At 42.2% G+C, this 14,751-nt stretch overlaps 1 protein-coding gene across 2 annotated transcripts; it reads left to right on the forward strand.

The window, feature by feature from the left end:
- The first annotated feature begins 2,589 nt into the window (after nucleotides 1–2,589).
- On the forward strand, nucleotides 2,590–12,108 carry LOC311125689 (epigen-like). 2 transcript variants are annotated; one of them, XM_084199723.1, is made up of 6 exons: nucleotides 2,747–2,849; nucleotides 3,664–3,881; nucleotides 4,893–5,036; nucleotides 5,421–5,541; nucleotides 7,275–7,433; nucleotides 10,422–12,106. In XM_084199723.1, exons 1-6 carry the CDS (start codon nucleotides 2,788–2,790, stop codon nucleotides 10,477–10,479), a joined length of 762 nt encoding a protein of 253 aa, XP_084055849.1. In that variant the 5' UTR covers nucleotides 2,747–2,787; the 3' UTR covers nucleotides 10,480–12,106. The 2 variants fall into 2 exon arrangements, with proteins under 2 accessions (XP_084055850.1, XP_084055849.1); XM_084199724.1 differs by lacking the exon at nucleotides 3,664–3,881 and having other exon boundaries at nucleotides 2,590–2,849; nucleotides 10,422–12,108.
- The last annotated feature ends 2,643 nt before the right edge of the window (nucleotides 12,109–14,751 follow it).

Genomic DNA, 14,751 nt, shown 5'->3' on the forward strand with positions numbered 1-14,751 from the left:
GGACAAAATACAAACCCTCCAACCCAAAAAGGCCTGTGGTGTTGATGGTATCCTACATGAAATGATAAAATATACAGACCACAAATTCCAATTGGCTATACTTAAACTCTTTAACATCATCCTTAGCTCTGGCATCTTCCCCAATATTTGGAACCAAGGACTGATCACAAAAAGTGGCGACAAATTTGACCCCAATAACTACTGTGGGATATGCGTCAACAGCAACCTTGGGAAAATCCTCTGCATTATCATTAACTGCAGACTAGTTCATTTCCTCAGTGAAAACAATGTACTGAGCAAATGTCAAATTGGCTTTTTACCAAATTACCGTACGACAGACCACATATTCACCCTGCACACCCTAATTGACAAACAAACAAAGCAAAACAAAGGCAAAGTCTTCTCATGCTTTGTTGATTTCAAAAAAGCTTTTGACTCAATTTGGCATGAGGGTCTGCTATACAAATTGATGGAAAGTGGGGTTGGGGGAAAAACATACGACATTATAAAATCCATGTACACAAACAACAAGTGTGCATTTAAAATTGGCAAAAAACACACACATTTCTTTCCACAGGGCCGTGGTGTGAGACAGGGATGCAGTTTAAGCCCCACCCTCTTCAACATATATATCAACGAATTGGTGAGGGCACTAGAACAGTCTGCAGCACCCGGCCTCACCCTACTAGAATCTGAAGTCAAATTTCTACTGTTTGCTGATGATCTGGTGCTTCTGTCACCAACCAAGGAGGGCCTACAGCAGCACCTAGATCTGCTGCACAGATTCTGTCAGACCTGGGCCCTGACAGTAAATCTCAGTAAGACAAAAATAATGGTGTTCCAAAAAAGGTCCAGTTGCCAGGAACACAAATACAAATTCCATCTAGACACCGTTGCCCTAGAGCACACAAAAAACGATACATACCTCGGCCTAAACATCAGTGCCACAGTAAACTTCCACAAAGCTGTGAATGATCTGAGAGACAAGGCAAGAAGGGCCTTCTATGCCATCAAAAGGAACATAAAATTTGACATACCAATTAGAATCTGGCTAAAAATACTTGAATCAGTTATAGAACCCTTTGCCCTTTATGGTTGTGAGGTCTGGGGTCCGCTCACCAACCAAGAATTCACAAAATGGGACAAACACCAAATTGAGACTCTGCATGCAGAATTCTGCAAAAATATCCTCTGTGTACAACGAAAAACACCAAATAATGCATGCAGAGCAGAATTAGGCCGATACCCGCTAATTATCAAAATCCAGAAAAGAGACGTTAAATTCTATAACCACTTAAAAGGAAGCGATTCCCAAACCTTCCATAACAAAGCCATCACCTACAAAGAGATTAACTTGGAGAAGAGTCCCCTAAGCAAGCTGGTCCTGGGGCTCTGTTCACAAACACAAACAGACCCCACAGAGCTCCAGGACAACAACACAATTAGACCCAACCAAATCATGAGAAAACAAAAAGAGAATTACTTGACACATTGGAAAGAATTAACAAAAAAACAGAGCAAACTAGAATGCTATTTGGCTCTAAACAGAGAGTACACAGTGGCAGAATACCTGACCACTGTGACTGACCCAAACTTAAGGAAAGCTTTGACTATGTACAGACTCAGTGAGCATAGCCTTGCTATTGAGAAAGGCCGCCGTAGGCAGACCTGGCTCTCAAGAGAAGACAGGCTATGTGCACACTGCCCACAAAATGAGGTGGAAACTGAGCTGCACTTCCTAACCTCCTGCCAAATATATGACCATATTAGAGACACATATTTCCAATTTTGCCTTATCTACTGGGTGAAAAACCACAGTGTGCCATCACAGCTGCAAGATTTGTGACCTGTTGCCACAAGAAAAGGGCAACCAGTGAAGAACAAACACCATTGTAAATACAACCAATATTTATGTTTATTTATTTTCCCATTTGTACTTTAACTATTTGCACATTGTTACAACACTGTATATATACATAATATGACATTTGAAATGTCTTTATTCTTTTGGAACTTCTGAGTGTAATGTTTACTGTTAATAGTTATTTTTGTTTACTATCTACTTCACTTGATTTGGCAATGTTATCATACGTTTCCCATGCCAATAAAGCCCTTAAATTGAATTGAATTGAATTGAATTGAGAGAGAGAGAGAGAAATGGACGGGGTTACCTGAGAGAGAGAGAGAGAGAGAGAGAGAGAGAGAGAGAGAGAGAGAGAGAGAGAGAGAGAGAGAGAGAGAGAGAGAGAGAGAGAGAGAGAGAGAGAGAGAGAGAGAGAGAGAGAGAGAGAGAGAGAGAGAGAGAGAGAGAGAGAGAGAGAGAGAGAGAGAGAGAGAGAGAGAGAGAGAGAGAGAGAGAGAGAGAGAGAGAGAGAGAGAGAGAGAGAGAGAGTGAGTGAGTGAGTGTGTCATGGTCACGTTTCGATAAGTGCTGTAACCTCCAGATGCTGACAACACACACTTGTCATCTGTGTGTGGGTGTAAGTGAAATGCCTTCATCATCTCCTGCCCCCTGGGGCTGCATACCTGTTGAATACCTGCCCAAGTGGGGAGGCCTCTGCATGCGGCTAACCGAGGGCAATGGGACAGGAAGTGATGCGGGAGAAGCAGCCGAGCGAGTCATTTGGGAGAAAGGAGATACTCTTTACCCCAGAATTCTGGTTCTGCCCTTTTTGTCGTGCAAGTTGTGACAGGGATGTGTTGAAGGGGTATAAATTATACCGAACGTTCACTGTAATCCACACACCTGAAGAGGAGATAGTCCTTAGACTAACTAGAAACCCCTGGATGGCTACAACACACACACTTAGAAAACCACAAGATGTCAGAACCAAAACAGACCGCGAGGGGTGAGTATCCTGCAACCGTGTGTGTCTGTGTGTGTATGTTTGTGTGTGTCTGTGTGTGTGTGTGTGTGTGTGTGTCTGTGTGTGTCTGTGTGTGTGTGTGTGTGTGTGTCTGTGCAGTCCTAACACTTAATTTGGTAACACTTTCCTTGACACCCAGTGTCATAACGGTCATAACCATGTCATAATATGTCATAACACTGTCATGACCCATATATATATATATATATATATATATATATATATATATATATATATATATATATATATATATATATATATATATATATATATATATATATATATATATATATATATATACACACCTGTTGTGACATACATTGCGTTATTTTATAGCTGGTTACATAAGAGTGTCAAACCCCACATTCATTTATATCAGTTTTTTTCCCTGCCAAGAAGTTTCTTTTCGTTTTGAAAGTTTGTTTCTTAAATCCTTTGTTGTTGTTGTAATGAATTCTTTACAGTCATGTTTTTGTCATCATATTTGAAATACCTTGTAGAAAATACACTTTATGACACTGTCAAGAAGCATTATGACCTTCCTGTGTCACTTTACTTGGACTAAGAAAATACACTTTATGACACTGTCAAGAAGCATTATGACCTTCCTGTGTCACTTTACTTGGACTAAGAAAATACACTTTATGGGGGTGGGGGTGCTTTGCTGGTGACACTGTCTGTGATTTATTTAGAATTCAAGGCACACTTAACCAGCATGGCTACCACAAACTTCTGCAGCGATACGCCATCCCATCTGGTTTGGGCTTAGTGGGACTCTCATTTTGTTTTTCAACAGGACAATGACCCAACACACCTCCAGGCTGTGTAAGGGCTATTTTACCAAGAAGAAGAGTGATGGAGTGCTGCATCAGATGACATGGCCTCCACAATCCCCCGACCTCAACCAAATTGAGATGGTTTCGGATGAGTCGGACCGCAGAGTGAAGGAAAGGCAGCCAACGAGTGTTCAGCATATGTGGGAAGTCCTTCAAGACTGTTGGAAAAGCATTCTAGGTGAAGCTGGTTGAGAGAATGCCAAGAGTGAGCAAAAATGTCATCAGCTCGCACATTTTGAACAGCTCCTCCATTTTGAACAGCTCGCACATTTTGAACAGCTCCTCCATTTTGAACAGCTCTCCCATTTTGAACAGCTCCTCCATTTTGAACAGCCCCCCCATTTTGAACAGTTCTCCCATTTTGAACAGCTCTCCCATTTTGAACAGCTCCTCCATTTTGAACAGCTCTCCCATTTTGAACAGCTCCTCCATTTTGAACAGCTCTCCCATTTTGAACAGCTCCTCCATTTTGAACAGCTCCTCCATTTTGAACAGCTCCTCCATTTTGAACAGCTACTCCATTTTGAACAGCTCCTGCTCCAGGATAAACATACTGATTAACCTGGGGACAAAGTGTTTGTTGTGTCTTTTCTGTACTTTTCAGTGTTGTGTGATTTTTTTATTTTATGCACCTTCTGCAACTTGACGTTATTTTAACACTTTACAAAAGCAACCGTCCATCTAACTTAATCACTGATCTAAAGCAACCTTCCATCTAACTTAATCACTGATCTAAAGCATCCTTACGTTCAGCCTAACCACTGATCTAAAGCAACCTTACGTTTAGCCTAACCACTGATCTAAAGCATCCTTACGTTCAGCCTAACCACTGATCTAAAGCAACCTTACGTCTAGCGTAATCACTGATCAAAACAACCTTCCATCTAACCTAACGACTGATCTAAAGCAACCTTCCATCTAACCTAACGACTGATCTAAAGCAACCTTCCATCTAGCCTAATTACTGATGTGACAAGTGTCTGGACAGGTGCTAGCTTTCACCCGTCCAATCATGTCAGATCAGGAAGCAGCCTACTAAGAATTCTGATAATTGGATTCTTTAAGAATGTTTGTTGTTAAAACTTTAGAACAGTGTAGTAAGTGTGTTGGTGTAGAAGGATAGCAGTTAAAAGTGTGAGGAAAACCCTTCATTTATCTCCTCTTTTCCCTCCATTCCTCCGTTCCACAGCCTTCTCCACCACTCTGGCTGCAGTGATGCTCCTCCTCTCCACAGGGATCCAGTCAGCAGAACCTTCCGACAACCTTCAACCAACACAATGGACACTCGGCCCAGACCTTGCAGAACCCACAATCTCCACGCTGCCTGTAAATAGTGAGTTATAGGATAGAAACAGCTACTCTGTGTCTTAGTTCTCCAAACTGCACGGCATGTGGAAGGTTTAGTGTGAGTTTAAAGGCTGGGGGGGGGGGGGCACAGGTGCTTCTTGGAAAACAGGTATCCTAATCCTGAACAAACTGGAAGGACCTCTTTCGGGGTTTTTTTCTTGGAAATGGTTGCGCATACTACAGAGTTTTACCATCACAACAAAAGAGAGCCTTCCAGTTTGTTCAGGATTCAGATAGCCGTTTCTGCACCCCACACCCCACCTTGGCTAGACTGAATGTAAGGGTTAAAGCTTCTGCTACATGACGGGCTTGTGTTGTTATTATTTTCCCAATTGGGACAATAAAGATCTGATTGGTTGATTGATTGCAGGTAGTGATATGGAGGAACCTCGTGTTCTGAGGATGTCAAGACCCTGTAAAGACGAGGATTCTGACTACTGCCTGAATGGACAGTGCATGTACCCCCCTGACAGCGATACCCCTGCCTGCACGTAAGACAACACACACACACACACCAATGGAGGCTCCCCAGAGGAGGAAGGGGAGGACCATCCTCCTCAGTGAATTTCACAAAAATAAAAAATTGTAAAACATTAAAAAAGTTATCCTTTTTAGATAAAACTATACCAAATATATTCACGTCACCAAATAATTGAAGGTCTACAGTAGCCTCAACAGCACCCTGTAGGGCAGCACCATGGTGTAGCCGGAGAACAGCTAGCTTCTGTCCTCCTCTGGGTACATTGACTTCAATACAAATCCTAGGAGGCTCATGGTTCTCACCCCCTTCCATAGACTTACACAGTAATTATGACAACTTTCGGAGGACGTCCTCCAACCTATCAGAGCTCTTGCAGCATAAACTGACATGTTGTCCACCCAACCAAAGGATCAGAGAATGAATCTAGTACTGAAAGCATAAGCAACAGAGAGAGATTGTCATTTTTTTTCACTTTCACATACTTAGCTAACAAATACAGCTAGCTAGTTTAGCCTACTGAAACACCTGGCTCAAACAGAGGGATGCTATGTTAGCTAGCTGGCTATGACTATCCAACACAACACTGGAACTCTTCCAAGTCAAGGTAAGCTTTTGGTTTTACAAATGTATTGCCACAGGGGACCGCTAAACTGCTTAGTGACCATACATTGTAAAGTTACTGCATGATTGTAGAGGGTTTATTAACACATTAGTTCTATTAGCCATGTTGACTATGACGTTACTTTAGCTAACATGGCTAATATAGTCCCGTGTAGCTCAGTTGGTAGAGCATGGCGCTTGCAACGTCAGGGTTGTGGGTTCGATGTCCACGGGGGACCAGTATGAAAAAAAGATGCATGCACTCACTAAACTGTAAGTCGCTCTGGATAAGAGCGTCTGCTAAATGACTCAAATGTAAACGATGTAGCGGCAGGTGGCTTAGTGGGTAAGAGCGTTGTGCCAGTAACCGAAAGGTCGCTAGTTCTAATCCCCGAGCCGACTAGGTGAAAAATCTGTCATGTGCCCTTGAGCAAGGCACTTAACCCTAATTGCTCCTGTAAGTCGCTCTGGATAAGAGCGTCTGGTAAATGGTGTGTCTTGGAAAGGTTTTTTCGCCTGGTCACATACAGCAGATGTGTTGTTCATTGAAGTCCACAAACGAAGGGAAAAGGTGGGAGGAGGAGAGCGCATAGATGCGAGAAGGAATACAACGTGGCTGCTATGAAAGTGAACTGTGTTTACGCGTGACCAGGGGTGTATTCATTCCGCCGATTGTGTTGAAAAACTTTTCTTAAACATACCTGACTTTGTCCAATACAAACTCTCATTTGCAACTGTTGGACTAATGATTACACCCTATATCAGCTAGATGCAGGCAAGAGTGTACAAGGCGGTATTGAATGTGTCGCTGTCTGTCACCTCAACATTTTCTCTCGACCTGTGTGCACCTACGTCGTAATCTTTCATTCATAGGCCAGGATGGGTATAGGGAAAGTTTGAGTATCATGTAGTAGCCTAAACCTATCGATGTTACATTGAACTGGGTGAATGGAATATGAACGACATTCATCCAATATGCTGTAATAGAAATAAGGCCATGCTCATGAAAAAAAAGAATCGTCCTCCCTCATCTTAAACGGTACTAACCGCCACTGACACACACACACACACACACACACACACACACAATATATATTTACTTAAAATTACCTGAGCCCGTCAACGCTCTCTCTCTGTGTGTAGGTGTGATGCTTCCTATAGCGGACCTCGCTGTGGTCTGTTGGTCTACCATGTGACGCTGTGCAAGTTTGCAACAACAGAGGAGGTGATTGCCATCTGTGTGGGCGTGGCCATGTTAGCGTGCTGCCTCGCTGGCTGTCTCTACTGCTGCATCAAGAGAAGGTAAGCAACTCACAGTAAAACACACACACACACACACCACCTTGTCAGGGGCTACAGAGACAGGGGGAAGACAGACAAATAGATACTGAAATAGAGACGGAAAGATAATGAGAGATTTGTGGAGTAATACGGCGTCAACAGGTTACGTAGAGCAGAGTGCAACGTCATGCCCATAGGGGGCACTAATGCACGTGCGAACTCGCAGGAAGTACGTTTGTAAATGAATTTGATCTAAGCTATGTAGCCTATTGATTCCTTCTTGATGAATACATCAAACTAAAATGTTTTGTTGTTTTTCTCTGTAATACTAGCCACCTAGCAATTTTATGAAGTTGGCTTTAGCTAGCCAGCTAGATAGGTTCCCAATCTACGAACCTCATAATTAGCTACCGAGCCATTTCAGGCTATCAGTAGAGTAGCTTGTCTAGATATCTTAGCTGGCATGCCTGCTGGCAAGGTTGCTAGACGTATATGATACCATATACCAGTGTGGCAGTCGCACTAAACTCCTAAGGCATAACAGTTAGAGGACTGAGCACGCCCCGATTCTCATCGACGGGGCTGTAGTGGAACAGGTTGAGAGCTTCAAGTTCCTCGGTGTCCACATCACCAACGAACTATCATGGTCCAAACACACCAAGACAGTCGTGAAGAGGGCACGACAAACCTATTCCCCCTCAGGAGACTGAAAAGATTTGGCATGGGTCCTCAGATCCTCAAAAAATTCTACAGCTGCACCATCGAGAGCATCCTGACTGGTTGCATCACCGCCTGGTATGGCAACTGCTTGGCCTCCGACCGCAAGGCACTACAGAGGGTAGTGCGTACGGCCCAGTACATCACTGGGGCCAAGCTTCCTGCCATCCAGGACCTCTATACCAGGCGGTGTCAGAGGAAGGCCCTCAAAATTGTCAAAGACTCCAGCCACCCTAGTCATAGACTGTTCTCTCTGCTACCGCACGGCAAGCGGTACCGGAGCGCCAAGTCTAGGTCCAAAAGACTTCTCAACAGCTTCTACCCCCAAGCCATAAGACTCCTGAACAGCTAATCATGGCTACCTGGACTATTTGCACTGCCCCCCCAACCCCCACCCCATCTTTTTACGCTGCTGCTACTCTGTTAATTATTTATGCATAGTCACTTTAACTCTACCCACATGTACATATTACCTCAACTAGCCGGTGCCCCCGCACATTGACTCTGCACCGGTACCCCCCTGTATATATAGCCTCCCTACTGTTATTTTATTTTACTTCTGCTCTTTTTTTCTCAACACTTTTTTGTTGTTGTTTTATTTTACTTTTTTCTTTTAAATAAATGCACTGTTGGTTAAGGGCTGTAAGTAAGCATTTCACTGTAATGTCTGCACCTGTTGTATTCGGCGCATGTGGCCAATAAAATTGTATTTTATTTTATTTTATTTGAGTTATAAAAATAAAAAAAGTGCATCATTAATTAAAATGACAATTGAACACGTAAAGAGGTATGCTTAGGTAACCTTTTGACATAGAATTAGGCATAATGTCTGTCAATCTGCATTGACTCTTTTGACTCATCACACACAATCTGCTGCTACTGTCTATTATCTATCCTGTTGTCTAGTCCCTTTACCCCTACCTACAGTATACTGCTGCTACTGTCTATTATCTATCCTGTTGTCTAGTCGCTTTACCCCTACCTACAGTATACTGCTGCTACTGTCTATTATCTATCCTGTTGTCTAGTCACTTTACCCCTACCTACAGTATACTGCTGCTACTGTCTATTATCTATCCTGTTGCCTAGTCACTTTACCCCTACCTACAGTATACTGCTGCTACTGTCTATTATCTATCCTGTTGTCTAGTCACTTTACCCCTACCTACAGTATACTGCTGCTACTGTCTATTATCTATCCTGTTGTCTAGTCACTTTACCCCTACCTACAGTATACTGCTGCTACTGTCTATTATCTATCCTGTTGCCTAGTCACTTTACCCCTACCTACAGTATACTGCTGCTACTGTCTATTATCTATCCTGTTGTCTAGTCACTTTACCCCTACCTACAGTATACTGCTGCTACTGTCTATTATCTATCCTGTTGCCTAGTCACTTTACCCCTACCTACAGTATACTGCTGCTACTGTCTATTATCTATCCTGTTGTCTAGTCACTTTACCCCTACCTACAGTATACTGCTGCTACTGTCTATTATCTATCCTGTTGTCTAGTCACTTTACCCCTACCTACAGTATACTGCTGCTACTGTCTATTATCTATCCTGTTGCCTAGTCCCTTTACCCCTACCTACAGTATACTGCTGCTACTGTCTATTATCTATCGTGTTGTCTAGTCACTTTACCCCTACCTACAGTATACTGCTGCTACTGTTTATTATCTATCCTGTTGTCTAGTCACTTTACCCCTACCTACAGTATACTGCTGCTACTGTCTATTATCTATCCTGTTGTCTAGTCCCTTTACCCCTACCTACAGTATACTGCTGCTACTGTCTATTATCTATCCTGTTGTCTAGTCCCTTTACCCCTACCTATATGTACATATCTACCTCAATTACCTCGTTGCCCCTTCACATCAACTTGGTACTTCACATTGACCCCCTACGGTCGATGTGACTCGGTACTTCACATCGACCCCCCTACAGTCGATGTGACTCGGTACTTCACATTGACCCCCCTACGGACCACCCCCAACCATCCTCACGTACTTCGGGCCCCTTCTTAAATAATGGGTGCATGACGCCCCTGACGTACAGAACATAGCAAATAGAACAATCATGAATAGAGCTGACATAATGATTTCCTTTATCAAAGAAGCATGTCTCTTCTAGACAGCATAAGGGACATAGAAGCATAGTAAGTTGAGACAGAACTGTCTTTTGGAAACATTGGTAATGCAGGAACAAACCCCTCGCTGAACACTACGTGTCTCTTCTATAAAATAAGATGTAATAGTTTCTATCGTTGGTCTGTTTTCTCTCTCATAGGTGTGGAAAACAGTCCCTTCTCTACAAGACCTACGGTGGCTCGGAGAACTCAGTTTGATCCCTTTCTTCATCATCATCACCATCACCATCATTATCATCACCATCACCATCATTACCATCACAATCACCATCACCATCATTATCACCATCATCACCATCACCATCATCATAACCATCACCATCATCATCATCATCATCATTACCATCATTACCATCATCATCATCATCATTACCATCATCATCATTACCATCATCATCATCATAACCATCACCATCATCATCATCATCACCATCATTACCATCATCATCATCATTACCATCATTACCATCATCATCATCATCATCATCATCATAACCATCACCATCACCATCATCATCATTACCATCATTACCATCATCACCATCATCATCAACATTACCATCATCATCATCATAACCATCACCATCATCATCACCATCATCATTACCATCATCATCATCATTACCATCATTACCATCATCACCATCATCATCATCATTACCATCATCATCATCATTACCATCATCATCATCATAACCATCACCATCATCATCATTACCATCATCACCATCATCATCATCATTACCATCATTACCATCATCATCATCACCACCATCATCTTCATCATCCTCATAATAATCACCATAATCATCACCACCAACCTCATCTTGTTTTGCTGTCCCAACAATTCCATAGCCGTATATTGACCATGTCTTCCCATATCAAATTGAGGCTATTTATCGAAATATCTAAAATAAGTAATTTTTTTATGTGTACATATATTTCATGTTTTCTTTGTAACAAATGTCTTTCAAATCAAATCACTGTTGTCTGAAGATAGTGATTTTCATAAAGAAATCAACATCACCATTACAATGCCAGCGTCTCCCGAGTGGCGCAGTGGTCTAAGGCACTGCATCGCAGCACTAGCTGTGCCACTAGAGATCCTGGTTAGAATCCAGGCTCTGGCGGAGCACAATTGGCCCAGGGTAGGGGAGGGAATGGCCGGCAATTGGTAGAGCATGGCGTTTGCAATGCCAGGGTTGTGGGTTCGATTCCCACGGGGGGACAATATGAAAAATAAAATAAAAAATAATGTATGCACTCACTAACTGTAAGTCGCTCTGGATAAGAGCGTCTGATAAATGACTAAAAATGTAAATGTAATTGGCAGGTCTACGTGACCTGAAATAAATTGTTACCTCATTTAACCACCAGGTGTCAGAGTTGTCTTGTTCTGAAATTCCAACCGATTGAAAAGTTTCCTAAAACAGCAGGGACACTATCAGTCAGCCAGGTCAGGATGAAAGTTTGATACAAATGGCACCATATTCCCTATAAAGAACACTACAGCCCTGTTTATACCTGGTGCTAACATGCGCCCGTTGTCCTGATATTGTCAACATTCTGATTGAATCGTCTACACCTGTCTAAAATGTGCAAATACAGTGACACTATGGCTGCATTTACACTGGCAGCCCAATTCTGATATTTTGCTAAATTATTGGCAAAAGAGCTGATCTGATTGGTCAAAAGACCAATTAGTTTTAAAAAAATATCCGAATTGGCTGCCTGTGTAATCTGATAGTGATCAGATCTTTCTGACTCTGCCCTTTCTCAGCAAGTCCGTTATCAATAAATACGAACACATGTTGTTTATGATGCCGAAACATCGCAATCCGTCAATTATTTATAATGGAAAAGGTTTCGATTTGTGTGTCTTTTCGCATGCGAAAATGAGTTGTTGACTAATATATATTTTTATCTGGGCCACTGCCACTGACAGGTCTGGGAGTTCGTTGTGTGAATGAATGAATACATTTCTCTCTGCCTATTTTTTATGTTTGCGATCCCATCAGTGGAACAATGTATCAATTTAGCCAATGTGATCGCATCACAACAGAGCTACACGTCGCTCTCGCCATTCAAACTTCACCACCAGTTCATTGCCAACGCTGTAGCCTATTTTATAGCCATTCAGCAAGTGAGAGGATCGATCGATGCTTCTCTCCTCCAATTACACTGTAATAAGGACCCCTTAAAAGGAAGTGTTACCAAAAACTTCTAAAAGATTTGATTTGCTAAGTGGTAGTCCCTGTTTTCCTGCATTCTTGTTTTACTTCTATAAGTAAAGTGGCGGTTTGTTGGGGAGAAGAACATCAAGAAAATATTTGCTAGCTAGCTAACGTTAGCTAACTGGCTAATTTTAGCTAGCTAACATTACCTGTCTGGCTAATCCTCCATGGACATGGTAAGTTTTAATTTTGACCTGTTGTCACTAGAGTCACTAGAGATCCTGGTTCGAATCCAGGCTCTGTCGTAGCCGGCCGCGACCGGGAGACCCATGGGGAGGCGCACAATTGGCCCAGCGTCGTCCAGGGTAGGGGAGGGAATGGCAGGCAGGGATGTAGAGCATGGCGTTTGCAATGCAAGGGTTGTGGTTTCGATTCGCACAGGGGGCCAGTATGAAAAATAAAATAATGTATGCACACACTAACTGTAAGTCGCTCTGGATAAGAGCGTCTGCTAAATGACTAATTTGTAAAAATTGTAGCCATTGGTTTTAGCTAGCCAGCTAACATTTTGATATCTGTTTAGTTAATGACAGTAAATGTGTGTATGTGAGAGCGAGAGAGTGTGTGAGACATTGTAAGCTAGCATAATTCTTGAAATGTGTACCCCCCCCCCAGTAGAACCCTTTCCACAGACGGTTCTACATGGAACCTAAAAGGGTTCTACCTGGAACCAAAAATGGTTCTCCTATGGGGACAGCCGAAGAACCATTCTCAGTGGGCAAAACCTGGTTGAAAATATGTATTTTTATGATGTCTTATTCTGGTCGCAAACTGAAAAATGAAGGGTGCATATTGGAGGGTACATATTGGAGGGTACATATTGGAGGGTACACATATAAAGAATTAGGCTAGCTTACAATGTCTCTCTCACACACACACACACACACACACACACACACACACACACACACACATATAGAGTGCCAAATCAAAGACTTTGGGGCAGTTGGATGTTAAACAGTAGGCTATAGAGATTTCAATCAAAATACTTTAAAACTCCTGTAGGTCTAAGCCCTTAGAATCCAAAATCTACTAAGCTAACATATGGAATTGTTTAAAGGTGGTCATAAAATGTATCATTTAGTCATTTGATTTTGAATCATAGGACCCCTGCATGTATAAAAAAAATGATATACAAAAATTATTTGACAAAACATTTAATTTGGCATTTACTGCTATAGCCCATAGAAACACATTGAATAACAAACAGACAGTCAAAAAATAAATCATATGGAACAAGATTTTGAAGTGTCTGTCCTTTATCTGAGAGATATACAAAAACTCAGGGGGGGTGGGGAATACCCATGTTTTGTCACGTTAATTTTGGGCTCATTTTACCCCCTATCCACTTTTTTTCGGAAATTTGTACAGCTGGGTTCGGTGTTACATTCAGATGACTCCTCTGAAGCTTGTGTGCCTTACAGAGCAGATCAACCAACACTTCCATGTTCGTGAGAGTATCCCCGTTTGTTATGGGTGACATATTAGTTTGTAGCTCCAAAGTTTCTATCTGGACAGTCGGTTTTGTGAAAAAGACCTCTTCGAAATCAGGACTTCTGCTACAGAGCGTTCAGACGACTGCCACAAAGCGTGTGGATGTCATAGAGCCAAACAACCGACGCTGTCATGTTCGTGAGAATCTCCCCTTTCGATATTGGTGACATATTAGTTTGTAGCTCACACGGTTCGGGTTTAACAGACGATGTCTTGTACAGATCCTCTCATGTGTAGAAAAAGGCCTTTATTTAACCAGGTAAGCCAGTTGAGAACAAGTTCTCATTTACAACTGCGACCTGGCCAAGATAAAGCAAAGCAGTGCGATTAAAACAACAACAACACAGAGTTACATATGGGGTAAACAAAACATACAGTCAATAACACAGTAGAAAATCTATATACAGTGTGTGCAAATGTAGTAAGTTATGGAGGTAAGGCAATAAATAGGCCATAGTGCAAAATAGTTACAATTTAGTATTAACACTGGAGTGATAGATGTGCAGAAGATGATGTGCAAATAGAGATACTGGGGTGCAAATGAGCAAAATAAATAACAATGTAAATAACAATATGGGGATGAGGTATTTGGGTGGGCTAATTACAGATGGGCTGTATACAGGTGCAGTGATCGGTAAGCTGCTCTGACAACTGATGCTTAAAGTTGGTGAGGGAGATAAGTGTCTCCAGCTTCAGAGATTTTTGCAGTTCGTTCCAGTCATTTGCAGCAGAGAACTGGAAG

This window comes from Coregonus lavaretus (assembly GCF_964263955.1).
Source record: "Coregonus lavaretus genome assembly, contig: HAP1_SCAFFOLD_2905, whole genome shotgun sequence".
NCBI classification, from domain to species: Eukaryota; Metazoa; Chordata; class Actinopteri; order Salmoniformes; family Salmonidae; genus Coregonus; species Coregonus lavaretus.

What these genes read in the sequence shown, in the direction of transcription:
- LOC311125689 (XM_084199723.1), top strand. Translation starts at nt 2,788, where the DNA reads ATGGCTACAACACACACACTTAGAAAACCACAAGATGTCAGAACCAAA. An exon ending in ACCAAAACAGACCGCGAGGG is followed by an intron (nt 2,850 to 3,663) that starts GTGAGTATCCTG and finishes GTTTTTCAACAG; the next exon opens with GACAATGACCCAACACACCT. An exon ending in CTCCACGCTGCCTGTAAATA is followed by an intron (nt 5,037 to 5,420) that starts GTGAGTTATAGG and finishes GATTGATTGCAG; the next exon opens with GTAGTGATATGGAGGAACCT.